Source organism: Zootoca vivipara, chromosome 17 (assembly GCF_963506605.1).
Source record: "Zootoca vivipara chromosome 17, rZooViv1.1, whole genome shotgun sequence".
Classification (NCBI taxonomy): Eukaryota; Metazoa; Chordata; class Lepidosauria; order Squamata; family Lacertidae; genus Zootoca; species Zootoca vivipara.
The window spans coordinates 19,062,726-19,077,822 of NC_083292.1; the positions used below are offsets into that span (position 1 = coordinate 19,062,726).

The 15,097-nt window shown below is 49.8% G+C and overlaps 1 protein-coding gene across 6 annotated transcripts in view; it reads left to right on the plus strand.

Moving 5' to 3' along the window:
- NF2 (NF2, moesin-ezrin-radixin like (MERLIN) tumor suppressor) overlaps nt 1-15,097 on the plus strand; it is a 105,399-nt gene that overhangs the window by 49,750 nt on the left and 40,552 nt on the right. For all 6 annotated transcript variants that reach the window (XM_060269675.1, XM_060269676.1, XM_035097615.2 and 3 more), the window contains 5 exons: nt 852-986; nt 3,934-4,008; nt 6,093-6,206; nt 9,361-9,483; nt 12,451-12,668. In XM_060269675.1, coding sequence (XP_060125658.1) covers nt 852-986; nt 3,934-4,008; nt 6,093-6,206; nt 9,361-9,483; nt 12,451-12,668 — 665 coding nt within the window. The remainder of the gene's footprint in view (nt 1-851; nt 987-3,933; nt 4,009-6,092; nt 6,207-9,360; nt 9,484-12,450; nt 12,669-15,097) is intronic.

Consider the following 15,097-nt stretch of genomic DNA (forward strand, 5'->3'; position numbering starts at 1 on the left):
TGACTGAAACCACAGAGAGCCGCTGCCAGTCAGTGTAGACAATATGGAGCCTGATGGAGCAAGGCTCTGACTTCACATCAAATACAAAGCATAAAACTAAAAGGAAGAAAAGAAAATACTTCTGATTCTTCGTCTATCAGCTTTATAGTCTTCTGCAAAACCCTTGCTCCATAATAGCACCCAACTCTTCTGCTTTCTATAGACCAACCTGTTTTCAGTCTCCCAACCAGCTTCATTTTACATTTTCGTGCAAAAGTCCATAAGGTGCCTTATAGCAAGGCTCTGAATTCATATAAGGCAGCTTCCTGTGCTTGTGTGTGTTAAGTGAAGGGCTGGAACTCAGTGGTAGAGCATCTTCTTTGCATGCAGAAAGTCCCAGGTTCAGTGCCTGGCATCTCCTGGAAGATCTAGGAGAGATTTCCTGCCTGGAACCCTGAAGAGCCACGGCCAGGCAGCGGAGGCAATACTGAGCCAGATGGCCCAACGGGTCTGATCAGTATAAGGCAGCTTCCTATGCTCCTACATTTTTTTGGGGGGGGGAGACAACTTGACCAGGGGAAACCTGTAAGCACAAGGGAAAGCCTCTGTGTGTGCATGTGCACCCACGGGTGCTGCACTGGCAACCCCTACCGTAGAATTGTTGAGCCACGGTGGGATGGACCTAGGTGGGATTCATGTGTCAGATTCGCTGAGCCATTTCAGATGGAGACAATGTAGAATTGTAGAGTTGGAAGGGACCCCGACGGTCATCTAGTCCAACCCCTTGCAATGCAGGAATCTTAAAAAAAGAAAGAAAAAAGGATCCATGACAGATGGCTATGCAAAAACCTCCAATGTTCTCTTTCCTTTAGAATAAGAAAGGAACCGAGCTGCTGCTGGGTGTGGATGCCTTGGGCCTGCACATATATGATATGGAAAACAGGCTGACCCCCAAAATTTCATTTCCGTGGAATGAGATTCGGAACGTCTCTTACAGCGATAAGGAGGTAAGGCACACTCCTCTTGTCCGCCCCCCCCCGGTGTCTCTGTCCAAGTGCTGATTTGAGAAAGCGGCCTCAGGCACCTCTTCCTTCCTGCTGCCGGTTCCCAGGATACTTTAGGGGAAGCGATGCAGTGGAAGTGGTTAGAGGGTCAGACAAGCACCTGGGAGACCAGGGTTCGAATCCCTACTTGGGCATGTGAAGCTTGGGCCTATCACAATCTCTGAGCCTAACTTGCCTCTCAGGGTGCTGTGGGGGTTAAATGAGGAGGGGGAGATTCATGTCTGCCACCTTGAGCTCCTTGCAGGGGGAAAGGTGGAATGTAAAGACAACAAACAAACAGCTGTTAAAGCACTAAAAGAGTTCATTAAATGTACAGTGTACAGGGGTGTGTGTGTGTGTGTGCTGTGGTCTAAACCACTGATCCTCTTGAGCTTGCCGATCGGAAGGTCAGCGGTTCAAATCCCTGTGACGGGGTGAGCTCCTGTTGCTCCGTCCCAGCTCCTCCCAACCTAGTAGTTTGAAAGCATGCCAGTGCAAGTAGATAAATAGGTACCGCTTCAGCGAGAAGGTAAACAGTGTTTCTGTGTGCTCTGGTTTCCCTCACGGTGTTCCGTTGCGCCAGAATCAGTTTAGTCCTGCTGGCCACATGACCCGGAAAGTTGTCTGTGGACAAACGCCGGCTCCCTCGGCCTGAAAGCAAGATGAGCACCGCAACCCCATAGTCACCTTTGACTGGACTTAACTGTCCAGGGGTCCTTTACCTTTACCTACATACAGTGTATATACATTCAAATTCAAATAATAATAATAATAATAATAATAATAATAATAAGGATGTCCTTTTGACTGTGGTCTGTCTGGCACAGGGATGGCCAGAGTGGCTGCACCTTGCCTCCCATCAACCCGGGACAATATGGCCAGGAGGCAGGGATGATGGGAGTTGTAGTCCAACAGCGTCTGACTTGCGCCATGCTGGCTATCCCCGATATAGCAGGACTGCAGAGAATCCCTTAACCTCCTGGACTCTGCAGTTCTTTAAAAACAGTCGCCGGTTTTAATTGGTAGAGCGGTTCCTCTCTCCCCTGTCCTGAAAAACGTTGACTGCAGTTTTCTTTCTTTTAAGACTGATGCAAACAGTGCAATGCAGACGAAATTAGCAGTGGCTTTTTCTTTTTTGGTGGGAGGCGGGCAGGAAAAGGAGGATTGATAACATTTAAACATTATCTGGTGAGGGCCAAGAGCTTAAGGCGTTCTACTTCAGTTATTATTATTGCTGAAGCTTGAAGCAATTAGTTTATGATGCGCTCTTTTTCTTTTTCATTTTTTAAAAAAATACAGTTTTGGATGCATAATCTTATTACAGTTAGCATTCTTGCGAGATCCTTCCCCCCTCTCCCTTTTCTGGCTATACCCAAGTTTTATCAGTTTATGTTCCCCCCACCCTTCCCTCCCATAACTGTGTACAGTATTCCACCAGGAATTGAGAGGCCCAGGACCTCGTCTGCTGGGCCTGGAACATAATAGCCTGTAATAGAGCCACCCCTCGAGGGAAGGATCTGTCATCTTTTATCACGTCAATAATCCTCGTAATAAGACTGCCGCAAGCGAGATGTGACACGATAGTAAGCGGGGCTTAATAGTGGCTCAGGACAGCTGTACCGAAACATCAGAGGTGTTTAATCTAGTGTGTCTATTATCAAGTGCACGCCTGGGACTGCAGTGGTCCTCGTGGCTGGCAGCAAATCCTTGGGGATTTCCCCCGCCTGCCAGAGTTGAGATCTGAGGCTCCGTGCTGCTGTTTCGTCCTATTATTTGCTTTGTTTATTGATTGTGTTTAATTCCCACCTTCCCCCCGTGCCCAAGGAGCTCAGGGTGGTGTATCTCGTTCACCCCTGTCCCCCATTTAATCCCCACTACAACCCTGCGAGGTAGGCTAGGCTCAGAAGCAGCCACTGGCCCAAGGTCACACAGTGACCTTTACGACCGAGTCGGGATTTGAACCCTGGTCTCCCAGGTTCTAGTCCAACACTCTAACCACTACACAGCACGGCAGATCTGCTTCCCATTCTAGGCAGGCTGACGACTCACCTGGTGAAACAACCCAACACGCTCCTTTGCTAAGAAAAGAGACAGGGTGGCGCTCTTTCTCCCTCTCTCTATGCACTTGAGAAATAAGACTTTTTATTCAGTGCAGCCTGTGAGCAAAAAATGCTTTGATTTCCACTTTATCTGGGTATTCCGGGAGAGGGGAGGATGAAGGAACAGATCCCCCAAATTGGCCACCACAAATTTTGCTGCAGTGGCTACCGGCTGGATTCCAGGCATTTGTTCAATTTGTCCTCCATCGCTCTTCTCCTTTGCTTACTGTGGGATCTTGCTTGCTGTGGGATCTAATTTTGTGGGGTGTGAAAACGGCTGGAGAACACTGAACTTCCCCAAACCGAGGGAGTGATAGTCCTTTGACTGAATCTGTGTTGGCAGCCAGCTGGAAAATAAAACTTCAAGGTGTGTTCACCTTTAAAAGGAAAGGCTGCAGCTCAGAGGGTGGAGGGTCTCCTTTTCACACAGAAGGTCCCAGCTATCTCTTCCAAGGGATGGGAATGTCCCCTGCCAGTCAGAGTAAACAATATTGAGCCAAACGGGATCCAAGGCTCTGACTCAGTATGGACCGGGGTTCTGCCTAGAGCATGTGCTTTACATACAAAGGGTTCTTCCAAGTTCAGTGCCAGGTAGGCTTGGGGAAAAGGCTCCCTGCTTGAAACTCAGGAGAGCTGCTGCTAGTCAGAGTTGGCAGTACTGGGCTGGATGGACCACTGCTCTGACTTGGTATAAGAGAGATTCTGGTGCTCCTTTCCGATGTGCATAAGACTGGGCTCAGCTATCAGGGTGCACCCCTCTTCCTTTATTTCATTTTCACTGCACCCTTTGACAACTCCTTCCTCCCATGCAGTTTACGATAAAGCCTCTGGACAAAAAGATCGATGTCTTCAAATTCAACTCTTCAAAGCTGCGTGTGAATAAGCTGGTAAGTCTGAAGGAGGATGCAAGAGTCGCATTGTGGCAGCCAGGCATCCTTCCAAGGCAAGGGGCCCCGGGCTGCGCGAAATGCTGGTGTGCAGGAGATGAAACAGATGGTGGCTCTGGGGAGCTGGAAAGGTTGCACTGCAGACCTAGAGAGCCAGTGCCAGCCCATCTGCATGAGCCTGATGCCCTCCAGATGTTATGGGATGCAACTCCCACCAGCCTCAGCCCAGCCTTATGATGCTGGGGCTGATGGGAGCACAGCCTTATGGGCTGCTTGGCATGCTGAAGGTCCCTGGTTTAGTCCCCAAAGGCATCTCCAGGTAAGGGCTGGGAGAGATGCCCTGCCTGAAACCCTGGAGAGCTGCTGCCAGTCAGTGTAGACAGTGTATACCAGGCACCCCCAAACTTCGGCCCTCCAGATGTTTTGGACTACAATTCCCATCTTCCCCAACCACTGGTCCTGTTAGCTAGGGATCATGGGAGTTGTAGACCAAAACATCTGGAGGGCCGCAGTTTGGGGATGCCTGGTGTAGACAGTACTTAGCTATATGGCCCTATTTATAGAGAGAGAGCATGAGACTCTTAATCTCAGGGTGGGTGGGTGTGGAGAGAGAGAGAGAAAGTGAATGGTTTTGTGAGAGACTCTTTCTACTGCATGAAAGGCCGGGGAACAAGCCCGCCATTGTTGTTGCAACAGCAGAGGCCTGGCTTTGTCTGAATAGCTGGCAGATTCTGCTTGGAAAATTGGTCTCTTGGAGCGCTGGGGAAACGGCGAGCTCTGTGGTCAAACACTTTGCTCAGGGCGTCCATTGTTTTTCCTCCTTTTGAACTCCCAACTCCTCCTGCTGATCCCCATTCGAGAGCTGCGTATAAAGGGGGCTCTTCTCCTTTTCCCCTTTTCACCCAGAGTTTTTTCTGAGCTAATCCTTCAAGAAAGGGATCAGTCTGCCTTATAGAGACAGCTAATTTCCAATCCACTCATGTGTTTATTATTTATTGGAGAACTGCTGCCAGTCCCTCTGCATCAACGTGATGCCCTACAGATGTTCTGGACCACAAATCTCTTCTACCCCAGCCAGCACAGCCATGCGATGTTGGGGCCAATGGAAGTTGGCTGAAGATGAGTGATGGCACATCCATTGCACTAGATAGTCATATTGTTTTTTAATTGCATTTTTATATTTAAATCCCCATCTTCCCTCCAAGAAGCTCAAGACAGCATGCATGGTTCTCTTCCTTCCCATCTTATCCTCACAGCAACCCTGTGAGGTAGGTTAGGCTGAAAGGGACAGGCCCAAGTTCACCTAATGGGGTTTATGGCTGAGCAGGGATTTGAACCCTGGTCTCCCAGGTCCTAGTGCAGCACTCTAACCACTAAGCCACCACTGACTCTCTTTCTCATTTTGCATTTTATTGTATTGCAATTTGAATTGGAATAAAATGCCAAGGATAAGTAACAAAGGAAGCAATAAAACACTGAGCTAAACGCACCAGCAGTCTAATGGCAGAAGGCAGGTTACTAGGTTCCTATTTACCATTTATTTAGAATCATGAGGACTAGAATCTTCATTTTCTTTTTATTTGGAAGAGTTATATCTCACTGGCAGAGTCTCAGGTTCGATCCTGAGCATCTCTAGGTAGGGTCAGGAAAGACAGTCCGCCAGCGTAGACTATGGATGGGGGAAGCTGTGGCCTTTCAGATATTATTGGACTGTGGGCTCCCATTAGCCTCAGCCAACATAGGCAATAGTCAGGAATGACCGGAGTTGTGGTCGATCAACATCTAAAGGACCACAGCATCACCACTCCTGATGCAAACAAAGCTGTGCTAGATGTCCCAATGGTCCGATTTGGTATAAGGCAGCTTCCTACAATGGTCACGTGAGGGACATTACAGTTGCTACACGGAAGCCACCAGAAACAGTTCTCCCTTGGCATTATTGACGGCTGTGGCATGTCTCAACATGGTGGGGTTGGCACGCAGTTCTGTGTAACAAGGTGGGGTGGAGGACAAAAGTGTTCTGTTTTCAAATGCTTGGTGGCGTGAACACAAACTTCCCATCCTCCTCTCCTCTCCTGGACCAGATCTTGCAGCTGTGCATTGGAAACCATGACCTGTTCATGAGGAGGAGGAAAGCAGACTCCCTGGAAGTCCAGCAGATGAAAGCCCAAGCCCGGGAGGAGAAGGCCAGGAAACAGGTCAGAGAAAAGGAGGGTCCTGTTCCTTTCTTAACAACTATTTCTACTGCTCACTCGGGATCTCTCCGGAGGAAGACTGCTGCAACATCGGCATTGCTGCAAACTTTCGGCACCTGCGGGTGAAAGCTGACAATCCCAGGCAAATTTTGCAGATTTCTGGAAACTCGGGGCTGCGTCCGACATTCACTGTCTGCTAGCGCAGTTTTAAGGTTGCACAACAGAGGGATCCAGTGCTACAACTGTGCTAGTGGAAGCCCGTTGTGCAACAGGTTGGGCAGCCTCTGGGGCATAGAGATACCAGCAACCTGCTTATGCATTCTCTCAAAGAGTACAGCGAAAGTGCCCACCTGATGTCAATAGGCAGGGAGTTCTAAAGTGTAGATGCCCTCGCACTAAAAAAGATTGTGTTATTACAAATGCGGAACGGGCATTATGTGGAACCTGTAATGCTGCCAGTTCCACAGATCAGTGTGTTTGAGTTGGCATATTTGGGGTAAGGCAATGGTTCCCTAACATTTTGGGTGTCACTGCCCTTTTGGTACCATAAAGTCACCCCATTGCCCTCTACCCTACCTTATAAAATGCATTATTCAGAATAGCGGTTTTCACAACACAATAAAATTCCATAGACTCATAGCATTGTAGAGATGGAAGGGTGATCTAGTTCAACCCCCTGCAACACAGGAGTTAACTGCAAATAATAAGAATAAGAACAATAATAATTTATATACCGTATACCCTGCCCATCTGGCTGGCTTCCCCCAGCCACTCTGAGCGGCTCCCAACAGAATATTAAAAACACGATAAAACATCAAACATTTAAAAATTCCCTAAACAGGGCTGCCTTCAGATGTCTTCTAAAAGTCAGATAGTTGTTTATTTCCTTGACATCTGATGGGAGGGTGTTTCACAGGGTGGGCGCCACTACTGAGAAGGACCTCTGTCTGGTTCCCTGTAACCTCACTTCTTGCAGTGAGGGAACTTCCAGAAGGCCCTTGGAGCTGGATCTCAGTGTCCTGGCTGAACGACAGGGGTGGAGATGCTCCTTCAGGTATACTGGGCCTGATATTCCAAATGCAAATGGTTAGTTGCACATTTATTCAAAACTCAACTCAAACTAATTAGCTAAATTCAACAATATTGATGAGCTTGATCCAATGTTGCCAGCTTTTCAAAGGCTGATAGTATGTTACACCTCCAGCAAGCCCCCTTGCCCACCCTCTTGCATCTCAGAGCGCCTCCAGCTAGTCCTGCCCACTTTGGGATCCCACTGGGGCAAGGCAATCCCAGGAGTAAACTGGTTCCAAGCCTTCAAGGACTTTATATACCAACGGCAACACCTTGAACTTGGCACTGTAAGAAATGGGCAACCTGTGCAGATCTCTGAGCAGAGGTGTTCTGTGCTGACATGGTCTCCCTCCCGACAGTAACCATGCTGCAGCATCTTGCGCTGACTGCAGTTTCCGGGTCAATCGCCGGGGAAGCCCCGGATAGAGTGCATTGCAGCAGCCCAGCCTTGCAGCTGCCAGTGCCCGAACTACCAGGCCAGAAAAACGGTGTCCACTCTGCGGGCATACAATCTTTAAATGTTGTCCATCTTCCCCCCTGCCGCTCTGTAAACCTATTTCTCGGTCGTGGCGCTCGTATGTTTGCTGTGTCTTGGGGAGGTTGGCTGCGGTTGTGGGAGGGAGGGGGAGCCGTGTCCTAATTAGATGGTGATGGAATGCGAGCTGCTCTTCCGCCGCATGCTGCCTGCATGCTAATTCCGAGCCTGGCCTCCTTTTATCCGCTGCGGGTCAGCCCAGCCAGCAGACGCGCCGCATCTCAGGCCGCAGCATGGAGCCAATGAGCACATATCAGCAAATTGGATTGTATGAATCATGGTTTTCTGCTTGTAGACCTTTTCTACTTGCTGAAACCCACACAGCTAATCTGCGCGGTGCTGCTCGGAATATAGATTGCCACTTCTGGGGAAGCGGTTAGGCAGCCGCGGCTGCGGCCAAGTGCCTCTGTGTGCCAGGGGACGCTCAGCTTACGGGAAGGTTAGGTTAAAAGTACTTGTCTTGGATTTGCCTGTGTCGGTGATGTTACGGCTCTTGGCTTAGTTCCATGGGCAGCGATAATAGTCTCTCTGGGTTGGCTGCCTTGCACCCAGGTCAACTTGGGCTTTAAAAAACCGAATGGGTCCAAAGGAAAATGGGGGATGCATCCTGAGTTCTAGGAAGAGGGGAACGTGTTTTGTCTCAGGGAGTGTCACCCAGTGCATAAAGGCTTTAAATCCCCCGCCCCCCGGTTCTCCCCTTGGGACTGGTTTGGACGCTCTATTTGGTGCAGAATGCTGCAGCTAGACTGCTGGTGAGGTCAGACTAACTCCAGCACAGAGCACCAGTGTTTTAAAGGTCGCACGGTCTACCCATATACTACCGGTTCAAATTCCTGGGTCTTGTATGCATTTGTAAGGCCCTAGGCCAAGGATACCTGGCTCCTTACATCACACTGTGTGATCACGGAGGTCATTGTTTCTTGGATGCATGACTCAAATCCACTAGAGCATCGTGGGCTCAAATCTGTTGCATCCCCTCAGGCAGGCCCAATCACCGTTGAATTTCCAGCACCTAGTGCATAACTTTTTTAATTTCTGCAGGCATCTCCAGCCATTTTTCTGACTTCCACGGCTAGTTTTTAACTGATTTTGTTTCTCTTAACCTTCCTGCACACTGCTCAGAGACCAAGATATGGCCAACAGAGGTTAAATGTGTTGTTTACCTAGAGCGGGAAAATGGTTCAAAATTTTGAGAGGATAGTGAAGAGCAAGAAGGGAACAAATTAATTGCTTATGGAGGGCTCCTAAATTGGAAGGTGCTGAGAGCAGGGAGTCCACTGAGAACCTCCACGCCGGCCTCTTCCAAAGGGTCTACCAGCAGCCTGGCAGCAAACCCTGCTCTTTAACAAAGCATCTAAATTGCTTTGTAAACCTGGATTGCGGAAGTGGAATTGATTGTGGCGAGCAGATGTCTGAATTCTGTCGCACGGCCCTGATAAATTGGATTTCTGTTCAGTGCAGAATGCCTACGATCTGCATGCCTCAGTTGGCTATGTACTATTTTCTGCCATCCTCACTTCCCCTCCCCCTTCCTCTCCCCCCACCCCCAAGATGGAACGCCAGCGTTTAGCTCGAGAGAAGCAGATGCGGGAAGAGGCAGAGCGGACGAGGGACGAGTTGGAGAGGAGGCTGCTGCAGTTGAAAGATGAGGCGACGATGGCTAACGAAGCCTTGGTAAGTCTCTCTTCAGGAGGTGGCGAGCCGCCCACTGCAATGGCATGGTCCCGTTAACATGACATGCATGGTAGAAGCAAGACCCCTCTCCTCAGCAAGACTTGTCCTTACCAGTCAGAGTAGATGCTCCATTCACCTGTATTCAGACTCTGCAACATCAAGCTTACTCGTTTGGGGAAGGGTGGTGGCTCAGTGATCAAACACCTGCTTTGCATGCAGGAAGTTGCAGGTTCAATACCTGTCTCCTATAAGTGAAAGCCTGGAGAGCCGCTGCCAATCAGTTTAGATGGTAGTCTGGTTCAGTATAAGACAACTTCCTGTTTAATTCAGCTCTTCTTCTTTTTTTTAAGAAGCATAAGGACTAGAAACTTGGTTTATTTTTAGGGGAGGGGTAGTAGCTCAGGTGGGACCCAGGTGACGCTGTGGGTTAAACCACTGAGCCTAGGGCTTGCTGATCAGAAGGTCGGTGGTTCGAATCCCTGCGTTGGGGTGAGCTTCCGTTGCTCGGTCCCAGGTCCTGCCCACCTAGCAGTTCGAAAGCACATCAAAGTGAAGTAGATAAATAGGGACCGCTCCGGCGGGAAGGTAAACGGCATTTCCGTGTGCTGCTCTGGTTCGCCAGAAGCAGCTTTGTCATGCTGGCCACATGACCCGGAAGCTGTCTGTGGACAAATGTCGGCTCCCTCGGCCAGTAAAGCGAAATGAACACCGCAACCCCAGAGTTGTCTACGACTGGACCTAATGGTCAGGGGCCCCTTTACCTTTACCTAGTAGCTCAGGGGTAGAGCATCTGCTCTGCATGCAGAAGGTCCCACATCATCCTGGTTTCAGATGCAAAGGACGGGCGTCTGGTCACCACAGTGTTGGGGAAATGGACTCTGATAGTGCAGTAGGGAGCCTTAACCACTCTCGTTGGACTACAACTCCCATCAGCCCCATGTGGAGGGCACTAAGCGGGCAAAGGCAATTGTGCCACCCGCAGCAGGATAAGTTAAAATTGCTCCTGTGGTCACCAGCCCATTTGAGCTGGTCTTCCTTCTTTTCTTTTCTTTGAAAAAATAATTATTAGTCAATAAAAATTCCATTCAACATCCTGCTAAGAGGAAGGTAGACTGATCCTGCCGGAATGGCTCGCAATAGATGGAAAATGAAAAGCAAGGAAGAGGAAAATAAAAGACTTTCTGCATTCTGGTGCAGTTGTTTTACAAGTGGAAAAGACCACTGGCTGTGTGTCTTTTGCATGGAGAGTGTTTCATGGAGGCCGAGGGGTTGTTCCTTTCCAGTTTCTTTCTGACTGCTGCTGGGTGGGAATGTCACTGACAGAGGTTTCCTTCTCATGAAGGTGGACAACCTTTATCTGTACTGGAACTCTTCAGACTCCAGATGGTGGTTTGACAGACAGACAGACAGACAGACAGACAGACAGACAGACAGACAGACAGACAGACAAACAAACAAACTGCATATAAAAGGTTAGCATCTCAAGGAGAAATGTCATAGCCAGATTTCTTCTTGAGTTGCTAGTTTTCTGTGTGCCTGGATTTCCTTTATTTTCTTCATTGAGTGACATTCAGTCCTGGGAGTCCCAATGCGAAGTGGTATGGACCCCAGTTTAGCAACTCAAAGGAAGTCCAGAGTCTGTTGCGGGAAGATTTTTTAAAACAACAACAACAACCAAATAACAGAAAATAAAGAAATAAACTTTGTCAGCTGACATTTCCCTTTGATCCTGACTTAAAACTTTACAAATTAATATAGGCAGTCCATAAATCCAAACAGGGGAAAAGAAAGATTTTTTTCACCCCTAGCTAAACTGTGGAACTCGCTCCCTTAGGAGCAGTGAAGGCCAGCAACCTAGATGGCTTTAAAAGAGGACTGGACAAATGGATGGAGGAGAAAGCTATTGCTGTCTACTAGCCAGGATGGCTAAAGGTAAAGTAAAGGGACCCCTGACCATTAGGTCCAGTCGTGACCGACTCTGGGGTTGCGCGCTCATCTCGCATTATTGGCCGAGGGAGCCGGCGTTTGTCCGAAGACAGCTTCCAGGTCATGTGGCCAGCATGACAAAGCTGCTTCTGGCGAACCAGAGCAGCACACGGAAACGCCGTTTACCTTCCCGCTGTAGCGGTTCCTATTTATCTACTTGCATTTTGATGTGCTTTCGAACTGCTAGGTTGGCAGGAGCTGGGACCGAGCAACGGGAGCTCACCCCGTCACAGGGATTCGAACCGCCGACCTTCTGATCAGCAAGCCCTAGGCTCAGTGGTTTAACCACAGCGCCACCTGGGTCCCATCGCCAGGATGGCTATGTTCCCCATTTACTGTTGGGAGCAGTAATGCTTCTGAATACCAGTTTCTGGAAACAGCAGGAGGGGAGTGTGATAAGATCCTGCTTGCGGGCTTCTCATAGGCTTCTCATAGGTTGGCCACTGATAACAGGATGCTGGACTAGATGGGCCGTTGGCCTGATCCAGCCGGCTCTCCTTATGTTCTTAGGTATCCAAATGAGATTTACGGTGATAAGCTCCAGCTCCAATTGCAGAAAGGGCAGTGAGATCTTCAGCCCCCCGAGTAGTACAAAGTGGGCATTTATCCTTCCAATATGAGCCTCTTTGCAACCGTGAGGGGTGGCATGGGTCATGTTCATTGCCCATCTGTTAGGAAGACTTTTGACCACAGACCATAAGAACATCAGATGAGGCTGTTGGATCAAGTCAGTGGCTCACCTTAGTCCAGTATCCTGTTCTCACAGTGGCCAACCAGATGCCCCAGTGAGAAACCTGCTAGCAGGATTTGGAGGTCAAGAGCCTTCTCACCCCCTATGGTTTCCAGCAACTGGTATTCGGAAACATGGCTGCCTCCAGCTGTGGAGGCAGAGCATAGCCGTCATGCCTTCTAGCCTAACCAGTGGCACATCGCCGCTGCGTCAGAGCCCCTTGTGTGTCATTCTCCACCCTTCTTGCCCAGATGAGATCCGAAGAAACGGCCGACTTACTGGCCGAGAAAGCTCAGATCACGGAAGAGGAAGCGAAGCTCCTGGCTCAGAAAGCCGCCGAGGCGGAGCAGGAGATGCAGCGGATCAAAGCCACGGCTATCCGGACCGAGGAGGAGAAACGGCTGATGGAGCAGAAGGTGCTGGAGGCAGAGATGCTGGCGCTGAAGATGGCGGAAGAGTCGGAGCGAAGGTCAGGCGGGGAGGAAAGCGCACCCACTGGCTTGGGGGCTTTGCAGCATTTCATTCCTTGTTTTTTTTGGCATTGGGTTGTGTCCAGTGTAGCACAAAGTTAAAGTCTACTACTACTACAACGCGGGTGGCGCTGTGGGTTAAACCACAGAGCATAGAGCTTGCCGATCAGAAGGTCGGCAGTTCGAATCCCCGCAACGGGGTGAGCTCCCATTGCTCAGTCCCAGCTCCTGCTAACCTAGCAGTTCGAAAGCACGTCAAAGTGCAAGTAGATAAATAGGTACCGCTCTGGTGGGAAGGTAAATGCCGTTTCCGTGCGCTGTTCTGGTTCGCCAGAAACGGCTTTGTCATGCTGGCCACATGACCTGGAAGCTGTATGCCGGCTCCCTTGGCCAATAAAGCAAGATGAGCGCCGCAACCCCAGAGGTTGTCCGTGAGTGGACCTAATGGTCAGGGGTCCCTTTACCTTTACTATCTTCTAAAAGCCAGATAGTTGTTTATTTCCTTGACATCTGATGGGAGGGTGTTCCACAGGAAGGGAGCCACTACTGAGAAGGCCCTCTGTCTGGTTCCCTGTAACCTCACTTCTCGCAGTGAGGGAACCTCCAGAAGGTCTTCGGATTTGGATCTCAGTGTCAGGGCTGAATGATGGGGTGGAGACACTCCTTCAGGTATACAGGGCCATTTAGGGCTTTACAGGTCAGCACCATGAAACATACTCGGAGCCAATGTAGGACCTTCCCAGCGGCCTCTCCCGGTTGCCAGTCTAGCTACCGTGTTCTGGATTAGTTGTAGTTTCTGGGTCACCTTCAAAAGTAGCCCCATGTAGAGCGCGTTGCAGTAATCCACGTGGGAGATAACCAGAGTATGCACCACCCTGGCAGGACAATGGGCAGGCAGATAACGTCTCAGCCAGCGTACCAGATGGAGCAGCCACCCTGGAATTAACCTGCACCTCCATGGACAGCTGTGAGTCCAAAGTGACTCCCAGGCTATGCACTTGGTCCTTCAGGTGTGGGTATGGCCAATGAGCATGGAATGATCTGAAGCACTAGAGAAAGTTCAATGAGATGCCTCTTATAAACCAGTTCAGTACAGGTGAACTCCTTGATTTCCTTGGGATGGCGTATTGTGATCCCATCCTTTTCACATACACTCTGGCCCCGCTGCAATCCCTAGCTTTCCCCCTCGCCACGCACACACTTCGGCTAAGCACCCTGGCGCCGAGATGCACCATCCTGCCAAGCCCTTGGGCCTGGGCCCTGACTGGGTTTTCAGCTGCTCAAGATCCTCCACGCTGCCGTCTCCAAAGCATTCAGATGCCATTAATTAAGTTTTTCGCCTCTAGATATTAAAACACCATATTCATTACTCTCCCCCTCCCTTGTCCCAGTATCTCACTCCAGATCTCCCCCTCCTCTCCCGGCCAATCACGAGGCTCCCACTGCATGCCAGGCCTCCGTCTCCGTGGTCCTCTGGGCATACAAGGGCCGCTGCCAAGGGCTTTTGTCATAAATTACATTCATTAGTGGGTGAATTAACAATAGCCTTAATTTTGTTTTGAACTGCTACTTTCCCCCGCTCCTGTGTCTGGGCTTCTGTCTTTGCCCGCTTGGTAACTTTTTCCTCCTTCCTTTATACCTCCACCCTGCTTGTGAAGAACATCAACGCCGGATATTGTACTTATTTTCTCTCTCCTCTTTCCCCCCCACCCCACCCCCTCAACCGCTTCAGAGGAACCTGTCAAGGATGAGGGGTAGGCAGTGGTTCTTGAAACCTCCAATGCTGTAATTCAGTGGTGCTTGTCTTTTCTTAGATGGGTGATCCAAACCACCCTTAGTGGCATGAGATTAGTGTGTAGAACAAGGCTGAGGGAAACCTCTGGCCCTCTGGATGCTGTTGGACTCCATTTCCCATCAGCCTCAGCCACCATGGCCAGTGGTTAGAACTGGTGGGAATTGTTGTCCAGCAACATCCAGAGGGAAAAAGTTCTGCAGCCTACATTTTAGAAGATAGACGCTTCTGCTGGTGGGGGGTGGGAAGCAGAACTTGTCCTGGACAAGTCAAAAACCAGTTTTTCTCTCCCTACCCCCTCACCCCCTCATTTCATTTCATTTCATTTCATTTCTCCTTCCCTGGACAACAGTCAAGACGGGATGAAGCGCTGCCGTTTCCTGCCATTTGGGGAAGGAGAGATGCAAAAGTGGCATTGTTGGTAGAGGCAGCCTTTGCCACCCGGGTGCCATCCAGATGATTTGGACTGCAACTCCCATCATCCCCAGGCAGCACAGCCATTTTGGACTTCAGCTCCCAGCATGGTGGCTGGGGGCTGATGGGAGTTGCAGTCCAAAATGGCTGCGCTGCTTGGGGCTGATGGGAATTGGAGTCCAGATCACCTGGAGAGAACTGTAAAAACATTGCCAGGGTGGC